Source organism: Parasteatoda tepidariorum, chromosome 10 (assembly GCF_043381705.1).
Source record: "Parasteatoda tepidariorum isolate YZ-2023 chromosome 10, CAS_Ptep_4.0, whole genome shotgun sequence".
Classification (NCBI taxonomy): domain Eukaryota; kingdom Metazoa; phylum Arthropoda; class Arachnida; order Araneae; family Theridiidae; genus Parasteatoda; species Parasteatoda tepidariorum.
In genome coordinates, this window is record NC_092213.1 from 9,526,988 (window position 1) to 9,549,077 (window position 22,090).

The following is a 22,090-nucleotide window of genomic DNA, read 5'->3' on the forward strand; positions in this document are numbered from 1 at the left end:
GCAACAGAAAAGTTTTTGCGTTTTTTACTCACCATTTTCGTACGAAAGGGTTTGAAATGCGACCACCTTGTGCTAAACAACAACAGAGTCTGAAAAGCTGTAGAAACGTAAAGATCCCCTTTTACTTTCCAAGGAAGAAAATAAGTCACTACATCTGATTGGTAACTGGAGTGTCTCTTCTCCTATCTGTCTCATTCCTGCACCAATGAACTGTGTTGTTTCTGTACTTTGTTTCTTCGTTCGCTGCCATGTCCGAGACAGGCAGCAGGTGTTCAACAAAGGAAGGGGGAGAGAGGACTAAAGTTCTAGAAAACAATAGTCTGTGGAATGCGTTTCTGTTTTCATAGATTTACTTTCAACAACGTGAATGAGCTTTAAAAAAGCAAACATAGAAAAAATATTGTTTATTAAAACATTTTTTTATTTTTTTTCTTTCTACAAAAAACGTAAAATGCGGGAAATTCCGTAAATTAAAAACTTACAATCCGGGTAAAATTAACATTGGAGGAATACGGAAAAACTGGGTCCTGATGAAAAAAAACGTAAAATGCGGGAAAAACGTAAATTCGGGGGACGTAAAATCGAGGTTTCACTGTATTACCACAATTAATTAAGTATCATGGGTGTAAAAAATTTATGGCGAATTTTTAACTTTTCTCAAAAAAGAATTAGACTATTTCTCTATTAGTTTTTCTATTGAGTACGCAGTTTATTTTTTTATTTCAGTTACAGTACCAATTGTAGAAATTAATTAAGCATCATTGGTGTCAATAATAAAATGGCGAGATTTTTTCTCTCTCCTAAAGGAATTTGTGCCAATTTTCCCATTAATTATGCTTTTTAGTACATTGTTTTTTTTAAATTTTAGTTAGTAGCTGTTACCAAAATTAATCAAGTATCATATGCAGCAATATTATAAAGATTTACTACACTTTTCTTAGATGAACCAGTATCATTTCTCCATTAATTTTCCATTTTATTATTATCGATAATGGGTGTTGTATTTTCTGTGCGTCTCTCAATATTAACAGACAATTAGTCAGAGGCAAAAAAAAAGTTTCAGCATTTTGCGAATATCATTTAAAACATTTTTTGAGTCCGGTAGAAAATGTTTTATTCAGTTACTGAAAAATCCTAAATTTTTAGAATTAAAGCTCATTTCTCAACCAAGTGACAACTTTTAAATTTAAAATTGCAAATACTTAGTGATTAAATTCTGTTATTTTTAATTCATGCTAAATTGGAAATTAATCATTAAACATGAAATCTGAAATTCTGATTCAAGGATTTACTAAATGTCCATATTTGTACTTCTATACGATTTAAATGCAAATGACTGATACATTGATTTATTGTTCTTGAATTACTTGATATGTAAGCAGGAGTTAAATTTGAAACCTGTTTATAATTAAGTGACAGAAATATTTTCTAAATTCATACTTCATGCTCAATCCAATGTAAATTTAAAATTTGTCTCTATAAAGTGATGACATATATTCTGAAGTACTTGATACGAAAGCAAATGTTAAATTCAAAGCTAGTTTATTCTGAGTGAAAGAAATGTATCCTAAATTAATATTTGATACTCAAATGGAAACTTAAGACTTGCCTGTATTAAGAGACTGAAATATATACTGAATTACTTCATACTCAATAAGTAAATACTATGCATATTATTTTATATTATTTGATACTGAGTGGCAGAAATCTATATATTTTATACTCGAGTGAAATTTTTTTAATTTGTCTGTATTAAGTAACTGAAATATGTCTTACGTTTGATACGCAAGCAAATGTTGTACCTATTATTTGATATAATTTGATACTGGGTTACAGAAATGTATCGTAAATTAATATTTGGTACTCGAAAAAAATTTTTAAAAACGTCTCTGTAATATGCGACTGAAATATATCCTTAATTACTTGACACGTCATAAGTAAATATTCCATATATTATTTAATACTGAACGACAGAAATCTATGTATTTTATATTCGAGTGAAATTTTTTTAATTTGCCTGCATTAAATGACTGAAATATAACTTACATTACTTAATACGCAAACAAATATCTATATATATATTTCTCTTACACGGCGACAAAAAAAGCCTCATTACAACTCCCCGAATGGTAAAAATGTCACATGCCAAATCTAGCTGAGGTGGCTCAACATATATCGCTTTTAAAAACGGAAACTGAAATAACCAGAGAGAGCATTCTCACAAAGTGTGATCTGCTGATGACAGCCTGAACAATATGGAAATGAATGGGGGAAAACTGGATCCTACCACTTGATTTTCCGGCCAATAAAAATGCGCCGACAACAATGGAAAACGGTGTCAGACCATTATGATTTTATGTTATATAGAGAAGCGCTTTCCTATAATACTAATTTTTTTAAAAAAAAAAGTTGTTATATGGATTTGAATGATTTTTTTGAATTCTTAGAGTTTTGTGCATTTGCAATGTACTTAAGTTAGTAGCGATCGAAGCGAGCTTTGTTTGCGAAGCAAACCATATAAGATTGCGTAGCAATTTTCGGGGGTTGGCGAGCGTTAGCGAGCAGGGGGCGCAGCCCACTAGTTATACTTATTATTTGATACTGAGTGACAGAAATAAGTCTTAAATTCATGTAATACTTGCAACTTTTTAATCTCCTATGTATTAAATAACTGAAGTATCTACTGACACGCAAACAAATTTCAAATTTTGAGCGAATTTATACTGAGTGACAAAAATAAATTCTAAATACAAATATTTATTCCAAATAAAAAATGTATCCTAATATTTGATACTCTGTTGAAAATTTTAAAACTAGTTTGTATTAAACGACTGAAATATATCCTGAATTATTTGATCTTCGAAGAAAATGTTATATTTATTCTTTAATAATATTTGATTCTAAGTGACAAAAATATATCCTTAATTAATGTTTTGTATTCGAATGGAAATATTTTAAAACTTGTGTTTATAAAGTGACTGAAATATATCCTGAATTACTTGATACTGCAAGTAAATGTAGTACTTACTACTTGATATTATTTGATTCTGAGAGACAAAAATATGTCCTATATTCATACTTGATGCTCAAAAGTGTCAAGTTTAAGACTTGCTATATTAATTGACAGAAATATATCCCGATTTTGTTTAATTATTTCCATAGTTTTAACTGGTTAAATACCTCGACTGAATAATAAAAAGTCTCTGGTTCAGATTAAATCAGTTGCCTTCCCATTTCTGCCCTGTTCAGAGAATTCTAACCGAGGATATTTGTCCTGAGGACAAAGGAGACGAATGCTTTCTCTCCGAATCCGATTTGCGGTTTTCGTCCGTCCAATCACTTAGGACAAACATTCGCCGGGGCTTGCGGTAGAGGAGGGCGGTCCCCATCTCTCTCTCCAGTTTCCCAAATCACACCGGATCCCAGAGGACCGGAGGTCCGGCAGTTGCTGAAGTAAGCTAATGAGTGATTAGGTCCTACCAAGTTGGCTACATGCCGGACCCGCAGGCTCTGCGCCCCGTGATTTCATTAGCCACTGCTCAGTATTTGCGCTGGGGCTGGCCCGGTTGGACGAACTAGGTAGACGTGCTTTTGGCTCCCACCTACACCCCTATTGTAGCCAAATACCGCCCCAGGCCTTTTGGAGGGAATTTCTCCTCGTGATTCTCTAACTGAAGAGTATCTATTTATTGGGAAAATATAATTCAAAGGGATGTTTTTGACCGCCATTTAATTCGTTATCGAATCGAATGGAATTCGTTATTTCTACCATGCCCCCCACTTCAAGGATTGGGTTAAATTTTGGCACGTTTTTTCTCATACTGGAATAATTTTTTTTATTTTTAAATCTTTCACTGAGTTAAATGAAAAACAAAGTATTTACAGTTAAAGAGTCTTTAATTCGGAATGAAACTTCAATTACCTAAATATTGTTTATACTGTCTCGAACAAAAATTTGATTCAACTTTTTATAACAAACTTTAACCCAAGATATATATTTTCGAATATTAAGACCAAAAGTTATTTTTTGTTCTTGTTCTGTTCATTCTCCGTGCAGAGAACACTAGCTAGATATGACCAAGATTCAACTTAACTGTCATGAATTACTGTTATAAACTAACAACAGCTCTTACTTAACAATAGAATGACCGAAATTGTCATTTTGACCGCAAATCATCTTTGAGAGGCGCTGGGTCGTGAAATAACTGCAATAGCTTACTTCCCTTTCGCAACTTTTTCTAACTTCTTCAGGTCATCAAAAACACGAGAGAAATTTTTTTATTAGATTAAATAATAAGTATACAAAGCAAAGCTCTTCTTAGAACAACCATAAAGATCAAAATTACTCGTACAGAAATTTGAGTGTATATTATTTGAAAATAGCTCACATTTTATTTTTCATTACTTATCTTTATTTGATTCACGCTCGCGTCTGATTGGAACGACAATGTATACATTTTTTCAATTAGGATATCCTTCTACTGTTCGTTACTGCCTGCCAACCCCCAGAACTATATACAGTAAAACCTTTTTTTGTGCGGTGGATAGGGACCGCATAAAAGAAATCGCATAAAAAAAATTGAAAATTTTATAAATTCTGACATGTAATAAACAAGTTTGTACCATATACCACCAAAAACTTTTTTTATGCGGTTGATAGGGACCGCATAAAAAAAGTCGGACTCAGAAAATACATCAATGATTTATGAAATAGATAAGAGAATGCTTTCAATAAAATTAAATAATTAAATTAGACCTAAAGAAATTTTAAAAATATTTAATTCTTCATTGTACATATACATGTAGAAGTTTTCAAATTATACATTAAATAGTTTGCTGCTACTCGTCGTAATCCAAAACGCGCATCTTCTTGGAATGAATTGGTTGAAAATCGCTTGAAGATAGGATTTCAATTGATTTGTTTTTTGGTACCATAAAGTCAGTGATCAGATAAAATAAAATAAAAATCATAAAAACTACATATAAATAGAAACAAAAGTAATTAATTTTTTTACCTTTAATCTCACTATAAAATGAATCCTTAATCTAATGAATCGTGTATAAAACTCTGAATACGAAGCGTATAGTATTTGAGATACACGCAGACGAGAATTTACAAAATAAAAATAACGGTTTAATTTTAAAATACTAAGTATTTTAACACAGCAAACGATTTTTTACTGATTTACTTCAACTTGTTTAGCGCAGAATAAATTTTAAACAGAAGAGAAAATGGAGTTGACGATAATAAATGAACTAATGAAAGTAAATAAACAGAGCATCGCGAAGTTCAGATACATCGTTGTCAAGGAGACCACGTAATCAGAGTTCGTCCACAACATGCATATGCACATTGATAGGAAACATTAAACTGGTGCTAAAGCCGTTAAGATTCATATACCGCATAAAAATAATTCGCACAAAAAAAATCGCACAAAAATAAAATCGCATAAAACCAATCGCACAAAAACAGAATCGCATAAAAAAGGACCGCACAAAAACAGGTCTCACTGTACCTTAATCTTTTACGATTGGCTCAATGATATCTCTCGACCTTCCTTTCGAGAAATTCTAAAGTTTTGAGGAAAGTCTTAATTCTTGAAGTGAAACTTAAAAATTCGTTTAAGATCCCTTATCGTAGCAAGTAAAATTTTTATTCAGTGCTTGAAATAGGCAATGAAACTCATGATCAAATGCTTATTAAACTGTTCGATATATTTTACCATCATTTGATGCGTCATGTAAAATATTAAAACAGAAATATGCAGCAAGCTGAACAATAGTTTACTTGCTTGCACAAATTTGCAAAGCTAGAACAGCCGCATTTTTTTTTTGTTTAAAAGTTCTAGCAAACAATCAAAAAACTATAATTATGTACCGATGCAAATTAAAATTATAATAATTATTATTATAAATGTTTATAACTTGAGTAATTACATGGAAGTCTTAAAATAATTGATAATCCTAAAATTGTTATTGAAAAAGCACCTTTTTTTAACTCTACAAATATTTTTTATAACCGTTGTTGAACAGCCGATCCAGATTTTACGACTATCAATGTTCAACTCCATAGCCTTGTAATTTTGAACGCAATCCAGAAGACGAGGGAGCTCTTGGATCAAGTATTCGGAGTTCGTGGGGTTTTTATTTAACTAACTAGAATGGAGAGGACAACTGCGAAAGCCCCCCACGGTTAGCCTGACGGCAAGCGGACTCAAATTTATGATCCGTCACCCACTGAGAATATTTTACAACTGTAATGTAGTTGGTACGAGCCGGGGGCGGAATTTGCATCGATCAGCCTTTGCTGGGATTCGAACCCAGTTCACCACATTGAAAGGCAAACGCTCTATCCCCTGAGCCTTTTCGTTCTTATGTTAACATTAATTAAGTGCATTTGCTTATGACAAGTTTACCATAACGACAGTTCCATTTGTTATTGTAAATTGTTGTTATAACGAGCGTTTAATATAACCATAATGCGCTGAGCCTGATGTTAGTTTTTTCTCGTATAAACATGTTCAAGATAGGTTTCAAATGTTGGCAATAATGAAAAATGTTTTAGAAACACCAATTTTACGGTGGATATCGATAACATTGTTGTTTAGATTAAAGAGGCATTGTTTCCAATGTATTTTTTACGCAGAATCAATTAAAAACAAGTAAGTCTCAGTAGCACTCATAACTCAAAAGTTAAAAGGTCTTCATGTGTAAAAAGTGATAGAACATACTATTTTGATTTATACACACTGCTACATCAATTCTAGCTAGACAAGTGAGGTACAGCTTGCTGTGTCATTTTGCATGCTATATCGAATGAAAAAAATTTATTAATAAGTGCACATCAAAATTAGTACTTTTTATGCCTAAATATCCTTGAGACTGAAAGTATCAGTCCCATTGTCTTGTACTTGGTTTCACGCAATTTGGAGTAAAAACATACATAAGGAACAATAATTAATTTGCTTAAATAGCAATGCAATGTCAAATACTTATTCGTACATTGAAAAGTCTCCAGGACCTCCAAACTGTTAATCCTATTCTCTCATACTTAGTCTTATTTGATACATAGATTCCGAAGATACTTGAAAAAGATCATTCACGACTATGCATTAAGACAACTGGAACAGTAACGCAACACGTTATCCTGTAATAAACTCTGACGTTAGTGTCGTATAGCCGAACACTGTTGGTGCTATAGAAATTGGCAATATTCAACAGTTACTGCTTGATAGGTCATACATTAATAAAACCATGGTGCAAAATCTCTTCAAATTTAGAGGAAGACAATACGAAGGTTTGTATTGAGGAACACTTAATTTCAAATTAACATCAGATTAAATGATCATATACAGTTTAAAGAGTGTAGTCAAATCTAAGCACCAACAAAGGAAAAATTGTAAACCAAGCACCGCTCATTCACACCATTTCTGAATTATTTTCGCTTCCAAAAATAAAAATTTTGGCAAATTTTCGATATCGTTAGTAGATTGTTTACAAATATTGGCGTGAATTTGTTGTTCTCTTCCGAGCTGCCAAATATCTACAAAAAGAAAAGTTTCGCAAATGAGTGATGGTTTTTCTTATTTAGTTTTTAACTGATGTAGTTTTAGTAATTTATTTATTCAGTTTTTTTAGTTTGTTTTTTGTCAAAACATGTTTTCATGGTCATCAGAATCAATTTAATGGCTTCATTGCAAAAACATTTCGTTTTAAAAACAATTGCATTTTTAGATATATATTCGTACTATTTCTTTCAAACTATTGTTATTTTGTCAATTTTTTCTATAATTGGATACTTGTTCTTCAAGAAGAAGAAGACTTCCCATACCCTCACATGTGAACAATAGCGTCAGCGCCAGCTTATCTTTATCAACAAAATGGCGTATTAAAGTTGAGCTATACATAAGTTATAATTTTAATTAACGATAAGTTAATTACATACAGCTCCGTATCTCACACCAAATTAGTTGAAATATAATTCTTTCTCGTCTTCTTCTTTTACTTAACTTAGATTTATTATTTGTTTATGCATTTTATTGTAACCTGGATATATTTTTGTTTTGTATACCTGACAACTTATGCATAATTAGTTTCTTTGTGTTCCTCATGGTCTGCTGCCTGTCTTTGTGATAAGTCTCTGTGTAAATATATAGTGAAAGAATCTATCTTTAAAAAAGAATCTTTGTGAAAGAATTTAGAATGTGTCACTTAAGAGAATTTACACTTGACGGGCATGGCTTACTCGAAATAGAATGGAAAGAACAGTTGCTAGCGTAAGCAAATGCCACGTTTCAACAAACAATCAGGATCGAGATACCTACACTAAGTCACTTGCAAGTATCCCAATGTTTGCACGACATTGACAGTTCTGCACTAAAAAACTTTATTCAGCACCAAAAACGGTTGCAACTACGGATCAAAATTTTTTAGTGCATTAAAAATTTTTTTTAATATTTATTTTCTATACGCTTCTGTTCAGCTAAGCCTAATTTGAATTTATCTCAGTACTCTCTCTGTTTTGCGCGTGTTTGATTAGAGAACTGATTTTATTTTTGAAATTTATGCATAAATGCATTCGAAATTAATGATTTTTAATTTAGAGCATCATGTCTTAAATATAACTTTGCTGACTCTTTTTTAAGTGTATCATATTTTATGGTAATTATAAATTTTAGTGCAACCGAATGCTGGAAATGGTGACAGCTGCTTTATGTCAAACAGTGTGAAAAAACATTTTAGTGTTTCTTTACACTAAGAACTATTCTTTATTTTGGTTGTAGCGAAACACCAAGAACCAAAAACTATCTGTGGTGATTCACCATGCCACTTTTGGTGTAAAGTAGTCGCCATCATTTTTGGTGTGAAGATGCACACGAATTTTCTACAGTGTAGCATTGATGGTTTCTCTTATTGGCAAAGCAAACGTACACTGTTAAAAATTTAGTGTACCGTCACACTAAAAAGAACAACAACTCTTCACCAAAAGTGATGTGATGAAACACCAGAGATGATTCTTGGTGTCTTCAAACATCGAGGGTAGTTCTTGGTATTGGAAATCACCAGGAATGTTACTTTACGCTACTTTCGTCAGGAAATAATTACCACAATTACTTTAAAATTTTTAGTGTATCTTCGCACTAAAAATGGGTACAACTACTTTGCCCCAAAATTGTGTGGTGAGACATCAGAGTTAATTCTTGGTGTCATCAAACACCAAAAATAGTTCGTGTTGATGGGAAGCACCAGGAATGTTTATACTACTTTTGGCGTAAAATAGTTACCGAAATTAATTTTAAAATTTTTTAGAGTATCTTCGCAATAAAAGTGGATGCAAGTACTCTGCAACAAAATTGATTAGTGAAACACCAGAATTAGTTCTTGGTGTCGGGAAGTACCAGGAATGATACTTTACACTACTTTTGGCTTTAAGTAGTTAGCACAATTACTTTATTTATAAAAATAATCATAAAAACCTGTGCCTTTGAAATTACTCACGCCAGATCAAATTTATCGGGAGCGGCTTTAAACTCACGTTTAGTAAATTATCACGGCATCTATGCATCGAAATAACTAATTATTCGATATAAAAATAAAAAAAATGTCAACCCTTTAAAATCCGCTTTTAAAAATAGGTTAAAATAGGTAATTTTTTTATTATTTTCTTCGGCAAAGATTTCTACGTGGAAAAAAAAAAGAGAACCTTTTTAAATCGATACCACCTCGCTTATATACTTGAGTTCTAAGAAATCCCAGGCTTCCTCCCAAAAGAAACAAAAGCACTCCCCTTCAAGAACTCCAAAATTAAGCCCTGAACAACCCCTCTCCTCCCCCACTTCGATATCCACGGAATGTATCGAATCGTTATATCGACACATAGGCCCGTTCTTCCTTTGCCTCGGGGGCCCCGGGGACAAAATCATCGAAGACGGGTGAAGGACGGGTCGCCGGCCAAACAATCAAGGGTTTCCCCAGTGGCGACTGCGCCCCTCCTCCACTTGCGCCCCTGCATTCTCGGGGACCGTATCTGGAGTGGAATTTTAAAAGTTCTTGTCTTGGATTTTGCTTTTGTTTTCGGTCTGTTGGTCTCTTTTGTTTTCTCCTATGCTCTTCTTTTGCTTCTATTTTTGGTTCCTCGAAGATAACCACAGATTCTTCCTCTTGTCTTCATCTTCTTCTTCTTCAAGAGATGGAAGAAGAAAAAAAAGAAAGATAAAAAAGAAGATCATTGATGGATGTGTTGTGGAGTGGATAAAAGAACATTCTTGGATTTATAGAGGTGGATATTTAAGGTTGTTTTTTCGAAGGCTCCGTTGTAAATATGAAACGATGCTTTTTTTGCGAATAATATGCTACTTTTTGTAACTGCTGTGAGTTTGAAATTGTTACTCGTGACTGTTGGGTCAAGTTTAGCCTATCTAAAGCCAGCGCTGTCTATGTTTATTTTTAAAAATGGTGCAAAACTTCAGTATAAGGGAAAACCACGTTTTTTTCAAACTGAAAAGAGTCTGTGGTCTAATTTTTTAATATTTAAAAACTTACTCCAATGCTGCAGTTCCTGGAGTCATAAAAATTGTCAAAAACTGAGAATAGGGCAGTGATTTGGTTAATTTTCATATCGATGAAAAAATTTCCCCAAATTAGCAATTATTTTTAAAAAAAATAATAACTTTTAAAATATTTAAGTTATTTGTCTGGTCTAAAGCCCAGATAATTCCTCACGACAAGATTATGCGTATATAGTTTAAAATCATCACTTTGCTTCAAGTGTAAGACACTTAAACTATGTCCCTTTTTTATTTTCCCTGGCGTCAGAGCTTCTAAAAACAGTATTAAGAATTACATTTTGACTAAAAAAAATAAAATTTGAAGAAAATAAAACTCTTTATCAGCGTCATATTGTGTGTACAAAATGGTTGAACAATGAAAGAAAAAAAGGAATTAAAGAAATTAAAGGTAAACTGACAAATCAACTTAAAAATATAAATTACAATTCAGCAAAATTAAAATCTTCTATTTTTTTGAAAAAAAAGTCTTTTTATATTTTAAACTGAGTAATATTGTTAAAAGATTTTAAATGTTTGCATATTTAAATCATTTTAATATACAGTGTTCTATTATAACCATTTGAGTTGGATTTTTTTAAAAAAAATTTACGATAAAAGAAAATTCCATACATTAGGGACCATAAAATATTATAAAAACAAAGTTTGTGGAACCTTTAAAAGGCGGGTCTCAGTTTCTTTCCTTTCCTCAGACAGTCAAACAGTATTATCAGTCTCGCCCTCCTTAGTTATGATGCCTTAGTTTTCATACTATATTTTGTTTTTGCTTTCTTAAGTATCAATTAACCACATAAAGTGAGCATATTTTTTTGGATTTTTTTTTGACAAGGCTCTAATATTATATACTGAGGGCAGTTGATAATTATGAGACATCTTGAATAATGTTAAAATATGTTTTCTTTTCATTATTATAATTGTTTGGCAATTCAATACAATTAATACTTTTTTTTTAAATTACAGCTCAAAAATAAATATTTTTTAATCTTTATATAAAGATATTTTAATAATATTAATATTAATTATTTTTATTAATATTATTGTCTTCAAATATCCATATTTAAATAGCAACTGAAACATATTAAAGCAAACTCAATGAAAAGTAAATGAAGACTTCTTATGAAACCTTCTAAAACATTCCTACTCCCAAAAAAAATTTTTTTTTAATATTTTCAACGCACATAAATAAATAAAAAAACTGCTTTATATCTTATATGCAATTCAGTTTTCAACGTAGTTTCAAAATGCTTGTCATCGATAGTTTGCTATACATTTGGAAATTATGCTTGCTTTTAAAAACTCGACAGCAATGTATTTCGATACAAATTAAGATATCTTAAAATTAAACTAACTGAATACCCGTTTTTAGTACGGAGTTGAAAAAAATTGAACTGTAAAGAAATCAGCTCTTAGCAACTGCACGAAATCATGCACAAAATTGAAAGACATATAAAAGCACAATTAATAAAGCTAAAATAATTCCAATTTTTTAAAATTTAATTTAATATTTTGCCTTAGCTGGTGGTTTAACATTATTAGATTAAATAAAATACGCTCTTAGTAGTTAATCCCATCAAAATAAGGATTAACTGTATTCTGTATCTTTTGGCGTGATGCTATTGCTCGAGGCAAACTTCTGATGATCAAAATTTGTCACAATTTAACGATTTTCTCCGGTACTGATCTCTTTCGAAAGCCTGTAATAACCTCTTTTCAAAATATATACAAAATAGCACAGTTTCAATAGGTACCAAATATGATAATTTTATCTACATTAGTATATTGATAAAAACTGCACTTATTACTATAGTGCCAAAAGTGCATATTACAAAAATTAATTAAGCATCTTTGGTGCCAATAATAGTATGGGGATTTTTTATGTTCCTCTTGAATGAATTAGTATCATTTCTCCATTAATCTTGTTTTTCACTACATAGGTTTTTTTTGTCAGTTAGATCTATTACTATCATTCAATTAAGCATCATTGGCAAATTTTTTCTACATGGCAAATTTCTTCCAATTTCCAAAGTGAGTTAGAACCAAAACCCCATTAATTTGCTTTTTAGTACATAGTCAATATTTTTATTTAAGTTAGTAGCTATTATCAAAATCATTATTATTAATTATTTATTTTGATATTATCTGCTTAATAATTATTAATTAGGCAACATTGGTCTCAATAATCGCAGAACGATGCTTTACTTGTCTTCTAAAAATATCAGAACCATTTCTCCGTTAATTTTGTTTTTTATTGCATAGTTTATTATTTTTTTTACAGTTATTGCCTATTTCCAAAATTAACTAAGCATAATAGGCATAAATAATTGTAAAGCAATTTACTACACTACTCTTAAATTGATTAGCATCATTTATCCGTTAACTTTGCTTTTCAGTACATAACTTTTTTCTTGTTTCAAATACCGTTGATTTTAAATTATTCAGTTTTATGGAAATACGCTTCAAAAGCATAATTGGTTATTTGCACTTCAAGAAGAAGATCACTGATACCCACACATGTGACCTATGACATCAGGGCCAGTTGATTATTTATAAACGAAATGGTGTGGTAAGGTTGAACTAAGTTTCTCCTCACAAGTTAGAATGTTAAATAACTAGAAATTAATTAAATGCAGTGCCGTATCACACATCAAATTTGATGAAATATAATTCCTTTTCGTCTACGTCTTTAACTTAACTCAGATTTATTATTTGCTTGTGTATTTTATTGTAACCATATTATATTTTATGTACATGTCAACTTTGATGCATAATTAGTTTGTTTATGTTCCATATGGCTTAGTCCCTATCTCCGTGTTAACTAAGAAATATATCCCGAAAGAATTGAAATTTTTGTAACAGAATATAGAATGTGTTATTGAAGAGAATTGATACTTGACGAGCTTGGCTTACTCGAAATAGAATGGAAATAACAGTTACTAACGCAAACAAATGCCACCCTCCAACAACCAATCAGGATCGAGATGCCCACGCTACGTCACTTGCGGGTATCTCATTATAAAATAAAATAATCATGTAGTTTCAGATTACTTATTACTGTTTTGGTGAAGTAGTCCACCTACGCTATCACGTACACATTGATCACTGAGTTTATCTGACATAACGAATTATTAACTATCGAAAAAATTATTAACTATCTAAGAACGTGCAAAAACTCTTTTTTTGATTAATAAGAGCTGTAAGCAAGCAATGATCACTAACGCTATCTTTAAAATCGTCTGCAGTTTCATCTATATCAGTGGCGCTTGCTCTAAGCCAATAAGAAAATTCCAGTTTTTAAATGTATCTCCTGAGAGTTCAACTGAATTTTTCGAACATTTTTTAGGATTGAGGGTCAAAATTACCCCTTTCGTCCACTATCTAAATTTCAGAATGCTAGCTCAAACGGAGTTATAAGAGGGACACTAAAACAAAATTTTTAATTTAATATTATGAAATTAATACATGTTGTTATACTTTAAATCTACTATAATTTCTTGGATTTCTTTTTTTCAAACTTAATAGCCTCGGGTTTTTAATAAAGGTATTGAAAAATTTGTATACATATTAAATAATATTTAACTATTGTTCTTTGCTGTCGTAGGCCGCTAACGCAAGAAGGGCGATTGTCCGTGTTTTGCAGTGGCGCCATCTATGGCCGCGAGCTTGACTTCTGCCACTCCCAAACGTCACACTCGTTTATAGGGTGGATTCATCCACTCATTTACAGATAGTCATTTTGACCCAAACCAGAGAGCGATCAATCTCCAATTCAGCCCCCAGAGGTATAATTTTTTTGGGAACATGAAGGACTTTGTGTTCCGACAGATTTAATGTGAACCAGTTACCATTTACTAAACGGGGTGTCATTGGCCGGCTGGATTCGAATTCATGTTCTTACGAACGTGAGTCTAGCGCCCTGTCAACCAGGTTATCCCGACCCTGTTTAACTATTCAATTATGTGTTTAAAAGCGATAACAACAATATTTGAAAACATTTCATTAAGATAACACAAATTGAAGAAAAAGACAATTCAAAGAACTTTTCAAACAACATAGATTTATTATTTTCAAAAACCACATAATATATATAATAGATCATCCATGTTTAGTGATAAGTCAATATATTTACATATGTACAATCTTAATCAGTCCTTTGTCAGCTTTTATAAGATTTAAGAAAACAAAGCGTAACACTTTATAGAATTCTCATCATATAAATTCTGGACTTCGTCGAATACAATTTTTAAATGATAAATTTCATTCATGTCGAAAAAAAAGACAAATGTATAATTCACAACCATTTGGTACATTATTAAGGTATCCGACAGGGTAAAAATCGGCTATTTCGGGGAAAATTTCTTTTTTTTTATTGGCTATATTTGAACTTATGTTCATTAGCTTTTTTAATCGCTTTAAATTGAGAAATAATGTTATTATTTTAATTAATTTTTTCATATAAAATGAATTGCTTTAGTATTTTTTGTAAATTACATACCTTAAATGTATTTTCAGAACAAATTTGATTTTGAGAAAATTTTTTTACGCTAACACAAATTAAAAAAAATTTTTGCTATAGAATTCTTTTAAACTATAGACTTTGTATTATATTAGCTATGTTTAGCTATGATAAAATTTGTTATTTTAATTGCGAATTTATTAGTTTTTTTCATGTTTTAGTAAAATGTAATTAATTATTAATTATTAATTAATTTATTTATTTATTATTGATACTTGACTTAATATTTACTGAAACTTAATAATAATTATTTAATTTGTTAGTTAATTAATCAATGATTATTATTAATAATTATTTAATTTATTATTAACTGTTATTAGTTAATTAATAAATTATTGTTACTAATAATAATTATTAATTTTTAATTGAAATTTAAATAACAATTCATTTTCATGTTTTAAGCAGAATTTCCTTAAAAAATTAAATATTAAGCAAAATTTATTTTTCCACCTTTGTTTTAAATTTCTTTAAAAACTCATTCGGATACCTTAAAAGTGATATAAGTGAAAGAAGAGAATGATAAAGCAGGTACAGTTTTGTGAATTTTTTTTTTAAATGACTCACATGAATAAATAATAATGTTATACTAAAACTTTGACCTTATTTCAAAAAGATTATTTAACAAAGATAATGTAGTTGAGCCCTATTATTATGCAAAATCAAGCCTTTAAAAAATTAAATTTCTCAAGTTGAATTCAACTCGAACCAAAACATTTAACCTAATAATATAAAGGTTGCTACAATTTTGTATGGTTTAGGATTGAATCAATTTTATGTAAGATTCTCTAATGTCATTCTTTTTCGAAGCTTTTTCGCGCCAAGGAAATTTAAGTGAGTGCCTTACACTTGAAGCAAAATTATAATTTTGAGTTAGATATTATCTTGCTGTAAAGAATTATCTGAGCTTTAGAACGAACAAAAAACTGAAATCTTTAAAAAATTATTAAACTTTTTTAAAATTCGCCAATTTGGCGATATTTTTCCACCTACATGAAAATTATCAAAATCAATGCCTTATTCTTCTTCTTATTTTTTTAAAAATTTCAATGAGCATAGATAATGCACATTGGAGGAAGTTTCTAAATATTTAAATATTAGACCATAAATGCTTTTCATATTCTCAAAATTGTGTCTTTTCTTCATATTGATGTTTTGCGCCATTTTTAGAATAAGCATGGAGGGAGCTGGCTAAATATAAACTAAATTTGACCAAACGGTCGTGAGTAACAGTTAAAAACAGTCACCAGTTACGTAAATAGCATATGATAAGCAAAAAACCATTAATTTGATTTGAAGTCGGGGCTTTCGAAAAACAGTCTTATGTTAAACCTTATTACCTGAAAGTCGAATCATAAAAACATTTTAAATCGATATTTTTGAAGAAAAAATCCTTTATAAAAGAATACTTCTGGTGTAAGTAGAAACAATTTTTAAGTTATGTATTGCGTCACAGTAAATTTCACAAAAATTCAAAGTGTAATGTCAGATTAACGCACCAAATCATTTGAAGTTTTCTGTGCATTTTCAAAAAATAGATCATTCAAACTTTAAATTGTAATAGGAAAAAAAAATTTCTTTTCTTTTTGATATAAGGACAAACTTATCTAATAAAATGATACCAATAAGTATAAAGTATTTGAATATCTGAATATCAATCCCTCTGAATAAAGAAATTTTATTGCACATCTTGAACTTTGACCAGAATTAAATATTATTTGGAAAAAAAAATATTATTACAATTTAATGAATTAAATTATAGTTATTCTCTCTATACTTTTCTTTAACCAATACAGGATGAAAAAAAGATTATTTAATTTGTACTTTTCTCTTTTTTCATTTTCAGTTCCTCTATTGACAGTTCATTATAACTTAAATTTGTTCATTAGAACTGCAAAAGATATAACAAATAATTCAAAGATATAACAAATGATTCAAACGTATAAAACATCTTAATTAAACTTTATGATTAAAAAGAAATTGAAATGTTTAGTTTATCGAAGAAAAAACTATCGATTTATTTATTGCCGACAAGTATAAACTTTCGGTATATGGCATGTTCATTATTTAGGAACTTGTAGCATACTGGGTGTTCCTTCACCGCCCTGAATGTATATTTTTGGAAATCTTGTGAATAATACCGCCAAGATTTATGCGCAAGTGCAGGGCCTGGACAAGATAATGGAGATATATTCATATTCTAATTCATATTTTCCTATTTCTCCAGAAATACTTAACGAATTATTATTTGTCTTCAGAAGTGTTTAGATCATGCGATTTCTCATACATATCACTGAAGTTTAAAGCTTTTACAGGTTTGAGGGACCAACAAAAAGTTACAAATGGAAAATAATGTTTTTGAACACCCTATGCTAAAAAATGTAACTATAGATTTGTAACTTGCAACTGTTATTTTGGTTACTATATGCAGTAATTACACAAAATTTAATAAGCTTAGCTTAAATATTAATGGACATTTCGATAAAAAAGCTAATTTTTTTTTTGTCTTTTGTTGCTTTGCTATAACTTTAAAAATATTCAATTAAATTAAGCAACATTTTCAGAGCAAATTATTAAGTCTTTGCTTTAAAATTTGAGAAAAATTCGCTTTAAATTGTGTGAGATGAGCAATTAAAGCATTTTTACTTTTGATTATTTGCTTATTAAATGTCTATAATCTATTTGTCTATTAAAAATTTTGAAAAATAATATTGCAAAATAATATTTGTAGAAAACCCCTTATTATTTAGAATTTTCTTTTAAAAAGTACGAATACTACTTTGAAAATTGCTGGAAACTTTTCAAATTTTTAAGATATTCAAATGGTCTTTTTTCATTAGTTGCCAAATTCGATTCCCTACGAAATTGAAAATTTTTTTAAAATTTTTTTCCAGCACATGCGCAGTACTACTACTTTAATTACTCATAGAACTACACTCAAAGAACTACTTTAATTACTCATATCTTGCTCAGTTTGAAATGAATTTTTTTCAAATTGTCGGTCCCTCAAAACTCGAAAAGCTTTAAACTTCATTGATATGTATGGGAAATTGTTAGATCTAAGCACTTCTGTAGTTATAAAATAAAATATCCCATCTTGCTCAAAAGAGATTCTTTAGATTTTGATGGTGCACTTCCTCGCCTAAATGAGACCACTAATATGCATAATTTGTTGACTACATTTTAGACAATAATTCTTAAAATACACATAAAGGGTGGTCAATATGGAACACCTTGCATTTCAAAATTAATTAAGTGACATTCACCGGCAGTACTATAAAATTTACAGTGTATTTTACAGTCATATTTACATTTGATACCCTACTGAAAATTATTTGAAATACTATTCAAATAGTATTTAACTGAACCAATTTTTGAAAAATAGATAATTGATCTAATTTTGCAATATTCTATAATTATTTGAAGAAATAAACATTGAAAAAAACTAAACGGAGATTTAAAAAAAATAAACAAAAAAAAACGTTGCATAGTTTTTTCTAAATTTAAAAATATTCGTGATGCAAAATAATTTCCCAAAATATTAATCAATCTTTTTTCTCTCTCTCGGCTACTGCAGTTTTTCTAATTATGTTTCTCACCATAATCTTTCCATTTTTTGTTGGAAACTTCTATTATATGACTAATCACTTTTGACTTTTTTATCAACGTGTAGTTCTGAAAATGGGAGCCAGTTTTTGAGCGCTTGAAACGTGGTGACTGTTATTTCTGATTTGAATATTATTGAAGTTTTTAATCCAGCAACCTATTCACATTGCTTTTCAACAATAAATTTATGAATTTGTATATTTTATGAGTTATTACATGTATTGTTTTTTTTAATATTTAAACCTGATATTGGAAAAAATCTTTTAAAATATGGACTGATTTGACGTAGACTTGCTTCATCTATGTATCCTATGTACCCGGTAGAGCAATTTGCAAAGTCAATATTCTGAACTATCTTCAAACATTCAAATTTTCTGGGCAGGCAAAGATTATTATTGTAAAAATTAAGTTTAATTTAATATATATTTATCACAATTTGCAAATATTAAATTTAATCAAGTTATGCACAAAATATTTCTGTTGTTTAAATATTATTTGAATTACAATACAATCACAGTTTAGCTTTACCCAAAATGGAGAAAATAAAAATTAAAAAAAAAGTTGTGGTCACTTTATTTTAATCACTGGTTAGCCATTAGTCAAGTACTATTTTTTTGGTTAGACTCCAATAAACACCATAGCATTTCAAATCATGGGTTGCAAAAACTGTCTCAATTGTTGTTAGTCGTCGGATTTGTTTTCAAATCCTGGGCTATATGCGTGTTTCAAGATGTCACAAAATACTTTTCCATCTTCAGTATATATTTAAATAACAGTCAAGACAGTAATTATAAGTTAATAAAAGGAGAATATAAAAATACTTTAAATTAATATTGTGTAAATATATTAAAAATGACTACTAAGGAAAAGAAAAAAATAATTCTAAAAAAATTATCAAACTGCAACTGTCGCCATAGCAACGCAAGCCATGACGACTCATGCGCTCTGTTTACTATAACTCTTGAACACAGTTGAAAAGTGCGATGATGTCCAAATAAAGTGCACACGCCATCAAACCCGAAACGAGACCCATTTTGCCATTGCGTAAAAAAAGATCATTATATTTGGTTCAATAGCGAAATTAGGAAGAAAGTTTTAAGTTGCAGGTGATGATATATAATTTTTTTAAATTGCAGGGAGAACAGAATCGTGGTTTAGATAATTGAATTTGTGCTTTTTTAAAGTTACTTCAAAAAATTCATTACCATACCATCACTGGTACTTTGAAGACTGATAAAATAATAACCAGATAAATAAACATTGTCTTCTTCCGGTATAAAATTTTAAATAAAGCTACACTATTCCTTTCTTTTATAAATAATGATGGAAAAATATTTTTATTATTTCGTTTTATCTTTAATTTTCACCTTTTTTTGGTTTTTCTGCTCGAAATTTTTATCCATTAAAACTAATCTGCATATGATGAGAAAATCTGCAGAGCCCACTGCCGTGCTGGTGGTTTTGCTTACGAGCCCCTTAATATCACTGTTATTTATATGAATTAATTTTAGAAAAATATTCTTGTTGCATACAGTCGAATTATCTAAAAATAGTAAAACCAACTTTTTAGAGAATTCAGATCGATTATTTTACTTAAATTCTTTGAATGAAGTTTCGATTGCTTAAAATGTTATTGAAGATTAGAAAAATCATTAAAAGTTAAACAAATGAGCTGTTTACCGTATTCTGCTTAGGGAACAAGACATTCGAAACTAGTTTCAAAGTTTGTCCACAGATGGCGCTGCGTAAGGAAAAAATTTTAAAACAATATTTTCAAAATACCCAGAATTTGCAACTGCGATATGGTCTGAAGACAAAATTAATAAGCCTGAGCTCAAATACTTTAGTTTAAACTGGTGTGACATGCGTTTGAAAAACAAATTATAATTTTTTTCTTTTTTGCTGTCATCGACTTAGTCTGATATATATATAACAAGATGCTTATGATAACAAGACTTGTCATTAATTTTGAAGTTCGATGAGAAAATATACCAGTTAAGGAGAAGGCAGCAAACCTTACATTTATTTCTTCTTCAGGGCTTCTAAATCATTGATTAATTTTTTACATTGGGCATTATTTCGTTTTAAAAAAACGTTCTTTGTTGAGAATAGCAATACATTTTATGCGTAAAATTAGTTCATAACAATAATTTAGTAAAATTTTCAAATAAAATAACAATATATACTAATAATTTGCAGTTTTTATAAATTAAAACATATTTTGTTCCTCTTCCTGCTACACTTTTTTTTCCCTTAAGGAATGCAGAATAATTTGACTGCATTCCAAAATTATTCATGAAATGAATAAGATAGCTTCGTTAAGCAGCTTTCTTCTCTGTTATTTCCGAGCATGAAATTTAAATTGCACATGAAAAAGAAAACTCGAAAATATCACACACAAGTAAATGAAAATAATTAGACTGTTTTTGTACAAAATCAATTTAGACCAAGATACCTTTTGCTCTAAAGTAATAAATTAGGTTATACTGCTAATGTTTTATGTTGACTGTATTCAGAAGAATATGTGGGCAATAACAAATGAAAAATAAGAAATAACCTATTCACCTTTTATTTCATGACCGAGGTTCTCTCTATTATCAGCAGATGGCAGCACACTAAGAGGAGCTTATAACTTCCTCTTGATGATACGAATGCATAGATTGACACTCTGAGCTGCTATGTCGTCATAGAAGGACTGTAAGACTTCCGGTTTGAATTTTTTTTTTCTAGGATACTGGGTGAATAAAAACGTGAGGAAATAAAAGCTATGCTCATAAATTTTATATGTTGCTGCTGCGTGCCATTTACTTTAGCTGTCTTATTTATTTCAAGCGTTTAAGTGCCAAATTAGGTCATTATTTTGAATAAAAAGTGGTTCTTGATAAATTGTTTTTCTAATACCCCATTAATTTTCATCGACTTTTCATAAAAAATGATTTCATATCAAACTTGGTCCATAGTTTTGTATACTTTTCTATTTTTCTTCAGTAACCAATCACAAGATGAGTTCAAGGTATGTGATGAATCTCTGAATGTTGGGTCTCCTTGTGCCTCCGGAGATCGACTTTCCTCTGGAATGCCCTTCCACATATGTCACAGGCAAAAGGTTTGAATCCCGTGTGCTTCCTGCTATGGGTTATGAGATTAGAGGACTGGCTGAAAGCCTTACCGCATACGGCACATTTATGAGGTTTTTCACCTAAATAATAATAATAAAAAACAATTATTAATAATAAAAGAACAATTAGTTGGAAACTCAATCAAATATGAGACATTAAAAGAGAAAGGATTCATACAGGATGTTCCCCAGTCACCACCCTTAATGTTTAAAATTCCACGTCAAAAATAGTGCTAAAAAAGCAATGCATGTTAGGGGTCACAAACTAATTTTTAAGCGAATATAAATTTA

At 30.1% G+C, this 22,090-nt stretch overlaps 1 protein-coding gene across 1 annotated transcript in view; it reads right to left on the reverse strand.

The window, feature by feature from the left end:
* Nucleotides 1-21,651: 21,651 nt before the first annotated feature.
* Nucleotides 21,652-22,090, reverse strand: part of LOC107457216 (zinc finger protein Gfi-1b-like) — a 103,551-nt gene continuing 103,112 nt past the window's right edge. The window contains exon 4 of the mRNA XM_043047809.2: nt 21,652-21,880. Within this exon, the coding sequence (XP_042903743.1) occupies nt 21,690-21,880 (191 nt within the window). The 3' untranslated portion in view covers nt 21,652-21,689. The remainder of the gene's footprint in view (nt 21,881-22,090) is intronic.